The sequence below is a fragment of the Rhipicephalus microplus genome, chromosome 1 (assembly GCF_043290135.1).
Source record: "Rhipicephalus microplus isolate Deutch F79 chromosome 1, USDA_Rmic, whole genome shotgun sequence".
In the NCBI taxonomy this organism is placed as follows: Eukaryota; Metazoa; Arthropoda; class Arachnida; order Ixodida; family Ixodidae; genus Rhipicephalus; species Rhipicephalus microplus.
The window spans coordinates 276805751-276815450 of NC_134700.1; the positions used below are offsets into that span (position 1 = coordinate 276805751).

Here is a 9700-nt window from a genome sequence, read left to right on the forward strand (position 1 = left end):
ACTCTTTCCGCCCACGGAAGATTTTGAGCCAGGAATGGATCTTGGAGCACAATCTTTGCCATATCGACGACCACTTCTTTGCGAATGCGGCTAGCCGCTGACCGTTCAACCAGAGAGGCTTAACTAGAGAGGCTTAAAGAACTATGCGGTGGCTCCTTATAGCCTTCTGCACGCAGCCAACTTTAATGGGTTAGGTGATTATATAGCACCAAAACACTTGATAGCTTTACATGTTAAAAGTTATTATATTTGCGCCGCAGCACTGATTCAGTTTTATTTAAAAGAAAACGTATATGTGTGCATCCATGATCATCATCATCGGCGAACGTAAACTTTTACGTACGAACGTAAAGGTTCCCGTATGTGCAGCAAAACGCTGCTAAAACTCGGGCGCCGGTAACACGGTAAACGTAAACCGGTAACGTAAAGAAGTATACGTACAAGCTAAAACTCGCTTTTTACAAATGACTATCATATTCCAGAGAGGTGTCTGGCGCGTCAGCTGATGACATAGGATACGGGGTTTTACAACCCAAAACCAGATACGATTATGAGGAACGCCGTCTTGGAAAGCTCCGAAAATTTCGGCCATCTGTTGTTCTTTAACGTACACTAACATCGCTCAGTACACGAGTCTCTACCATTTCGCCTCCACGCCGAAATGCGACCGTCGCGACCGGAGTTGAATGCGCGCCTTTCGGGTCAGAAGCCGAGCACTGCAGCCTCTTCCGGTCCACCGCGGAGGACAAGACGTATCATTTTAGAGTCAATCAACTGAATAAAATTTTTAAACTCGTAAGTATGCATGTCTGGTCATGAGTATTTACGCTTTCAAATTTTTATCACATTTATAACCAATTTATTTTGTGTGTCGGCCTGAACGTGCCAAATCGAACTACCTCATCTTGGTTTGCCCCCCCCCCCCCTTCCTCTTTGGTTTGAGAAACACATTCTGACGAGTTACAATAATGGCCAAAGAAGTCACATGCAGTTTCGCCAAAAGGGCGAAGCAATGAATGCGATAGCAATGTATTCGATGGCCTTACAGCGCATCTATATGTGCACGGCTGCTCCAGGTTGTTATGCGACAGACATGGCCCTCGTTCGGGAGCGCTTCTCTTTACGAGATCAAGCGCTGTTCCGGCAAAAATGTACCTTGTTTGCCGCTGCCCATAGAAGCTCCCGCCTGATGTGGGGGCAAGCGCCGCACGCTGATCGTTACCGCGATAACCATAAGCCCCCCCCCCCCCCTTGTTCACTCACGAGATAAGCGCGCGCAGACAGACGACCCCAGCCGGAAAGGCGATGTTCGATCCGCATACGGCGGCGGCAAGAACCAGCCGACACTGTTCATATAATTGCTATCGCAATAAAAAAGACGGTCGCACCCATTTTCTTCCCCGCACGGTAAACCTGGCTTAAATGATAAGCGAGCGCGAAAAGGGGCTTTTTGTGTGACTAAGGTGCCTCGATGCGCGCGAGCATTGGGGCGCACATGGGGGACGGTAAAAACGCACCGAGGTTCTCTACATATAGTATATGCTACCCTTAAAAGGTAGCTTTCGGTAACTCTAATTCGGAGCAGAGTTACCGTATATGCTACTCTAATGGCGAATTCCATTGAGAGAACAGGAGTAAGGGTGCCGAGCAGAGAGGAGTAGGGGGCAGAGCACTGAGAGCCGCGTCACTCGACCTGCCACTGGAATGCGGCACACCTCCGCAGAGCAGGTGTGAGGGAATAAAAAGGCGAGTGAGGAGAAAGGTTGTGCATCCCAGCGTCCTCTGCTGCAAAACACGTGCGGTCTGATCCGGACGGGCAAGGAAAGCACGTGTGGCAGTGGTTGGTACAGCGCACTCGCTTGCGCGCTATCCTGCAAAGCTGCTGCTTCGTATACTACTACATGATGGACTCGGAAGCTCAGCGCATCCTACTGTCTTTAATTCAACACCAGGCACCATCTAGTACGGAAGGTAAAGTGAATTTGATTGCTTTTTATTTGTTTCAGCGCACTTGTCGCGCATGCAGCATGCAATGCATTCTTGCGCGCGTGGACCTAAGCCCACTATTCTTTATCATATCAGAAAAACACCGTGGATATGACAGCTTTATCAGACTGTTCATGCAGTTACCAGCTGCTGCTGTCATCAGCAGTTAACAAAACGTAAACAATTCTAGAAGTACTGCAGTACACTATCCTGTTGCCAAGTTTCCTTGCATGAGTAATTAATCCTTAATTCAAAACAAACTTACATTGCAGACCCCTCCATCAGCAACAGAATGATTCGCAGCGTTTTAAGAAAAGTAACTGCGAAGTGGCGTGTAGCAAGTGTCACGTGGGTGCAGCTAAGTATTGCACGCAGTAACAATTTATTTTTATTTCTGATTTTTAAGTGGCTAATGTCTCCAGACGGCAGATCAGCATCCCACGTGATACGGTGAAGCCATACATCTCCTCGGAAGCACGATTTCTTATCGCAGGGTCGAGATGCTACGTATGATAAGCGATATTTTTTTTTAATTATCAGTGATTTGTGCAGTGTTTCATGCAGCCCTGTAACATGATGAATTGACTTTTTTAGAATTTGTTTTTTGCTTGCTCTAATCCGCTTACCTTCGAGTGTAAGGCATCCGAGTTTGCATAATGTAGCTGACTACTTGAGAAACCATTTTCATTATATAACTGATTTGATTACATTTCCATCATTGTGTGAAAACAGATGCAGTTCTGCGTACAAATATGGCTGGCGATGTGCCAAGGCGAGGGAGCGAAGAAATGCGCATGGAGCTCAGATTGCCATGCGTTGAAACAGGAGGTGGTAAGTATTAGTATTAACATTATTGCGAGGCACTACATTTACTGCTCATTTATATTTTTTAGATGGCACAGATACTCTGCACCTGCCAGCTCCCACTGCATCAAGATCAGCTGACGGGGAGACTGGTGCTCAAAGCAAGCCATCAGGCTCCAGGAGAGGAGGTGGAGGCAAGTATATTAACACTGAGTGTCTACAATTGCCTCAGCAAGTGTTCTTGGGTAAATCTAACAAGCATGCATCAGAGCGTGTAAAAGTGTACTTGTAGGAGTGATCCTTAAATGACAAAAAAAAAAAGAGAGCATGGAAAGCAGACCACTACAATTACTGGAAGACTGGCACAATTTGCATATTGCATTTACATGCACAATACCAGAACTTATCACTTATGTATGTTTGCTAGTCTGCGCAAATGCTTGTTTTGTTGATTAATGCTTGCTGATTGATAATTAAGCTCAAGTGACCGTGCTGTGTGTTAAATTATTCAATTATAAGTAATGCCTGCACAATGACCGACAGTTTCCCAATAAACCATTTATGTGTTGGTTCTTTCTTATTCTAGCTGCTGAATGGACAGAGGGGCAAACAAGGCTGCTCCTAGAGTACTACCTCAAATATTTCCCTCAGATTGGCCCATTTAAAAAATTCAAAAACAGGAAGCAAGCCTTTAAACAAATATCGATGGACATCGAGGCTGTGCTTGGCATAGCCAAAACCCCAGAACAGTGTGAAAATAGGTACAAAACAGTAATTAGGCGTCGGAAGGCGTCTTCCGACCATAACAAAAGGTCTGGTGCTTCACCCACCCCTGTGCCTTTTGACGACGAGGTGAAAAAAATTGAAAGCATTGATGACAGCATTTAACCGGAGGTAGAGCGAGACGCCTCAGGGGCTACATTCAAAGCCTCGCCCGAATCTCCGGCCGTGTTGTCACCTGCCAACACCACTGAGGAAAATAAGACGCAGTCCTCAAATCCCGACACGAAGCCACGGGTAGGAACTGCACGCCTGGCACACATGCAGTTGTTTTTTACTGAAATGAGGGCACTGCAAGAAGAAAAGGAGGCTCAAAAGGCGGCCAGACGTCAAGAAAAAGAAAATCGAAGAGCTGAAAGGCAGGCCGAGCGACAGGTGCTTCGTGAAGAGCGGCGCAAAATGCATGAAGAAAAAATGGAGATTCTCCGTCAGGCCTTTGGACTTCCAAAATAAAGTGGTAGTTTTAAATAAATAAACGTACTACCCAAAGCGATTACTTAGTTTCAATGTCTTTTATTTTCTAGTTTGGCACAATACACTACCTTGAGAAAATGCAAATGGGCCAACAGGTGTGTGGTAAGGACAATTTTTCCCAACCTTGAAGGTGTTTTAACGAGTTCAGCTTTTCAGGTGGGCCTTTGGTAAGCATATATTTGCTCACAACTGCATAACACGTAAAGGAATTCCTTGTTTCATGGCTGCTGGTTCTGCAACCCCATTTTTATCATCAAGTGATCTCTCTTGATGCTAGCCAAGCCACGTAATAGGCTATCCTGTTGGGCTACACTACTGCTGCTTACTTGAACTGCAGAAGAGCTTGAGTCTACATTTGTTGTTTGTGAGGTAAGTGACAGGTCTCGTGACAGGTTCTCTGGCAAATCTCCACAATCAATGCAGAGGTTGTGAAGCACACAGCATGAAATGATAAACTTGGACATGTTATCCACTGTCCACATATCCAACCTGTGCAGTTGTCTGAAACGATTTTTTAAATCGCCAAAAGTATTTTCAATAAGCACCCTTGTCCCGGAGAGTCTTGCATTGAAGGTTTTTTTGATGCTGTCAAGATTCCCATAGTCTCGAATTGGTGTCATCAGGTACTCCCGGAAAGGATATGCAGCATCCCCCACTATATGGTACTTGCTAGAGCACAGTTGTGGCAAAACACTTGAAATCCTGGACCGACGGAAAATGCGTGCGTCATGAATTTTGCTTGGGTAGCCAGTGCTGGCATCAAGAAACCTCTTCTTGTTGTCACAAACACCTTGAAGTGTCAAGGATAGGTAATGGTGCCGGTTTATATAAACAGATCGCACTTTCCTGGCTGGGCACCTGATAGGCATGTAGCTTCCGTCAACACACCCAATTGTGTCTGGGAATCCCGACAGCTGCAAGAGAAAAAAATGTGCACACACATAGTCAAATAAGCATGGCACTAAGGGTAATGAAAGGTGCCAATAACATGCGGAAAAGTTTAAAACAAACTGGAGACTTGAAGCTCATAACGGCGAGTGCAATACACTACCGGTACACATGATTGAAATTAACTGGCTATTTAATTGTGAAGCATCTGGGAAAAATAATTGTAATAACTTATTTAAAAGGTGCATTCTGGCACTAACTAATTCATAATTGTAATAGTAGAGCGGTAAAGAACACATGGGACCGCACGAAGGGGAATTAATGACACATACAGAGTACATACAGAGTGCACAAGTAACTGAACTCTAGGTTTATTCACTGTACATGCAGGACAAGTACTAGATGTACATCACTAAGCAGAAGATGGGAAAATAGAAGAGATATGAAACAGCATCACATGGTCAAAACTACTCAAGAAAAATGTCCGATTGCTGACAGCATTTGTAATACACATGAAGGAGGCTTGACTGTGTGGTGCTCTTTCATATCTCTTGCATTTTTACATTTTCTGTTCATTTGCAGTTCTGATCCTGCATATCAGTTGCTTTCAGTCCTTATTGTGGTTTGAGTAGGTGTAATTCCTCTTAGTCTGGTCCCTTGAGTTGTGTAGAGCTGTATGACATTGGTGTGAAAAAAACTGTAGTTTATACCTTAAATAGCATGTTTACAAAAGCATAGTTACCTTCTCAAAATCCACAGCAAGCTTCTGCAGGTCACTGGGGAACTTGATTACATTCGGTGCTATGTCGAGCAGGAATGCAGTTACTCGGCCCATCATTCTGTGGTGAGTGCTTTCTGCGACTTCAAAGCGGCCAGCGACATCTCTAATGCATGCTTTGTTGGCTGCATACCTGAAAAGGAGAGGATACTCTAATTAAATAATGGAATTAAGCTTGCTGTTGCTGTCAATGACTGAATAATGGTGTTAACAATGCTGTCGCTGTCAATGAAGCAAATTAGCAAGACAACTGAAGTCAGAAAACACGATTCCACCTTTTTGGGTGACACCTTAGAAACTCAAAATATTTGATTAGTAGAAGCACTATCTAAATAACAAATTCTAATTTTAATTCGCGCATTACATTTATAAGTGTGGAGATGAAGCTCACTGTGAACCTGCTGACACAGCCGATTTGAAATGCTTCGTGAGCAAAAGTTTTCATGGTTGTTTGTAATGATGCATCATGAATTATGCTTTGCCACTGATTCTAGTAACGAGAATTTTGTGAAGCTCAGTGTGTAGGTGTACAAACTACGAAAGCATTTCACAAAATACTATAACTCTATTACGTTCGACACTCGCTAGTAGCATTTAACAAGTTTAAAGCAAGGTGGTCCAATGACATGCTGCGAATTAGGTACATTTATTTGCAATATTTCATATGCCTCTAACCCACTATAAAACGGATTATGCAGTGACCTGATGACAGCGGCATTCCTAAACGTACGGACACTCACCAAAGAAAGGAGAGAATGTGTTCTTCAGCCGACTTGGCAGGCAGGCCACCATGATCACTGTTCTGAGGGCAGTGCGGTGACTTGGCGAATTCTGCTGCCAAGAAGTCCACGACCGGCCGCGTGACGCGGAAATTTCTTTTGAACTGGAAGAAAACAGGCCTTTAAGCAACCTAATTAAAACAGAAGCCGAATGACTCACCTCCTCGTCGGAGTAGCTAGCCACCGTCTTTGTAACATATGCTTCCACTTTCGGCCTTCGCTCTGGCAGAGAAAAGAGCTGCTGAAACGCTGCTGCATACACTTCGTCGTCATCGTCGCTGCTGCTTGAACTCGACTCGGACGTAGAGCTCCAGCAGCTATCGCTGCTGACATCGTCTAGCTCGTCAAATACTTCGGCAAGACGACGACGTTTTGCTGCCTCCGCCATCCGTGAATCTGAAGGCAGGCAAGGTGGACGTTCACTGCCAGAATCTGCCGCTACGACGTTAAAATCGTTCGAGCCCGAGCACCACGCACGCTTCGCTGCCGCCATAACCGCCCGACACGACGCCGCAAAATGTAAACAAGTGAGGAGGATTGCTGAGAGGGTATGTCCGGACATGACGTTCCAAACACGTGGTTTCCTGCGTTTTCCACTCACTCCGCTTTTTAAGAGGGAGCAGACAGAACTGCTCCTGGCTGCTCTCGGCGCAGCAAAAGCGCTCTCGCTCTACCAATGGATGACAGTGCTCCTACTCCTGTTCGACCACTGAAACACGCCGCCTCGGAAGAGAGCACTTTGAGCGTGCTTTTGAGTGCACCTGCTCTCCCAATGGAATTCGCCATAATTCGGGCAGACGAGTGGCGCCATCTTAGGTCTGCGAAGTGCAACTCGAAGAAAAAAAAGGATGATCAACGATATATGGCGCCGCGTTGAAGCCCATATTCCAAAAACTTTCTGTAGATAGCAACGAAACTGCTAGTTACGTACGAAGTTGAAAAGCCTGATTGGCCGCCACGAGACGAAGTGCTCTCCCAAGCACAAGCGTGATTTCGACGATCTTCTTTATCTTTTCCGCTCCTCTATCCTGTTCCCCAGTACAGGATAATAAACCGGACGTGCACCTGATTATACTCCCTGCGTTTCCTTGCTTCTCTATCTTACTTCTTCTCTATAAGAACTGTTAAAAAATTTCCGAACCTACTTGCATGCTTGTCGTGCTCCTCCCTGCAAGGCAACATACCAATCGAGCCAATTTTTAGGAGTCAATTTTTTATCGGTCTTTACGCAAGTATGGGCCACGCAGTATATGTTTATGCACGGCTCCCTTAGCACAGCCAGTCGAGGGGTTATCTCCAATTGGCCACTACAGGATTTTTTTTTTTACATTATCATACAGGTGTATACCTACAAACACGTGCAAACGCTATCGTAAGTGCAAGAACCCCCATCTCCCCACATGCATCGGTCGGGAAAAAGTGTAGAACTCACTCATGAAAGATATCTCGCTCTTATACGACCACTCAGGCTCGCGCAAGTTTTCATCAACTGGGCTCACTCACATCAACACACTTTTAGGGGCGAAGCTCCTTAGGGCGTGGGCTGTGCGTTCCCTGTAGCCTGTATGTAGCCACCTCTAGTTTAGTTCTTGCAGTGTTCACTAGATGGCGGTACCGTCTCCTGTATGTTGCCACCTCTCGTTTAGTTCTTGTAGTGTTTACTAGATGGTGGTACTTGTAGCTGATGATGAAAAGATGCAAGATGTTATAAACTAGAAAGCGGTTCGCTGTTAGCGCGCGCTCGGAGTCGCCGGATGGATAAGGCTGCACAGCGGAGAGAGCGCAAGGCGGCAGCAGCGCGCGCTCGCAGACAGAATCCCGATGTGCGAGCGCGCGAGGCAAGGGACATCGCAAGCCATCCATCGTCTAAGAACAAATAAAAGTTGATTTGTGTATATACACACACAGCGTTTCTCACGTCTTTACATGATGATCGACTGGGCGAATTACACGGAAGATTCACAGTTTACCGATGAATCCCTCCGGAGCTTCGCCCATTCATCATCATTCACCCCGTGAATATGCCGTAATTTTTTCTTTTGATCCGGAATGTGTCTCAATCTTGCCAAAATATTACTCAGTCATATTCATGGCTCGGTTTGAGTGTGCGTGAGCCAACTCAAGAGTTTTTAGCATACAATTATCATTTTTGACCATGGTGTTAGAGCTCTTTTACACTAATATCTCGTCCAATTAAGCAGCTCCCAATACAAGAAATCAGTGGTTGCAATATAGTAACCTGTTTGATGAAAGATACGACTCGCACAACATATTTCTAGCAATAACTGTGTGGAAAAGTGCCCCACCGCAGTGGTCTAGTTGCTAAGGTACGCGGCTGCTGACCCGCAGGTCGCGGGATCGAATCCCGGCTGCATTTCCGATGGAGGTGGAAATGTTGTAGGCCAGTGTTCTCAGATTTGGGTGCACGTTAAAAAAACCCCAGGTGGTCAAAATTTCTGGAGCCCCTCCACTACGGCGTCTCTCATAATTTTATGGTGGTTTTGGGACGTTAAACCCTACATATTAATCAATTTGCATGGAAAAGTTTACAAGGAATGTGGGGGAGGTCAGAACTGAAGCCTCAGATTAATAAAAATTCAGGTGGTGTACGAATGCTAGCGGGCTGAAGCATGTTAGAGAAGACAAGAGCATGAGCAGATACAAGGCTGATAAAAAATGCTCAAGTAGATGGGAGTAATGTGGAATGAGCACCTCCATTCCATTCCCATGAAACTCCAGGGCATTAAAGCTTGCCGTTACTTGTACACAAAACAAGCTACGAAGGTCGAAGGTTTGTAGCTTGTCGACATATCTCATGCAGTACAATTACCCTACTAATTCCTATAAGGGCAGTTCTCCCACTACCTATAATAATTACATGGTCAGCATGCTTGAACGAATGGTGATGTTTTAATATTGCTTGATCTTAAATTTGTTAATGCTAAAACAACGATATGTAGCACATTTTTGCACCTAAAAAAAGAGAGTGCAAAAAGGCCGAGCAGTTTTGCTACGCGTCTGGAGCATAAAAAAAAGTTGACTGTTGGGAGAGTTGGTGCTTCGACATAAAACCCATCACGAGAGCGCAACAAAACACATCACACAGGTCCTCATCTGTCTTTTCCTGTGTGTCATGTTTTGTTGTGCTCTCACGATGGTTTCTGCATCTAGAGCAGCCGTGAATATCGAGAAAACTAAGATGTGGTTAATG

General features: G+C 45.2%; 2 protein-coding genes across 4 annotated transcripts in view; one reads left to right on the forward strand and one right to left on the reverse strand.

Moving 5' to 3' along the window:
• Positions 1–8070, reverse strand: part of LOC119188228 (uncharacterized) — an 83373-nt gene extending 75303 nt beyond the window's left edge. Inside the window, exon 1 of one of the 3 annotated variants that reach the window (XM_075895319.1) lies at positions 7922–8070. Coding sequence is in view for 1 of the 3 variants with exons in the window: in XM_075895306.1 (XP_075751421.1) it covers positions 7639–7671 (33 nt within the window). In the remaining 2 variants the exon portion in view is untranslated. Of the gene's footprint in view, positions 1–7638; positions 7902–7921 lie in introns of those variants that run through there. The other 2 variants (XM_075895326.1, XM_075895306.1) reach the window with 2 other exon arrangements.
• LOC119167546 (uncharacterized) lies at positions 1622–4063 on the forward strand. Its single transcript, XM_037419050.2, has 4 exons — positions 1622–1971; positions 2719–2817; positions 2880–2984; positions 3377–4063. The coding sequence occupies exons 1-4, from the start codon at positions 1902–1904 to the stop codon at positions 3676–3678; spliced, it is 576 nt and encodes a 191-aa protein (XP_037274947.2). The 5' UTR covers positions 1622–1901; the 3' UTR covers positions 3679–4063.
• Positions 8071–9700: the final 1630 nt, after the last annotated feature.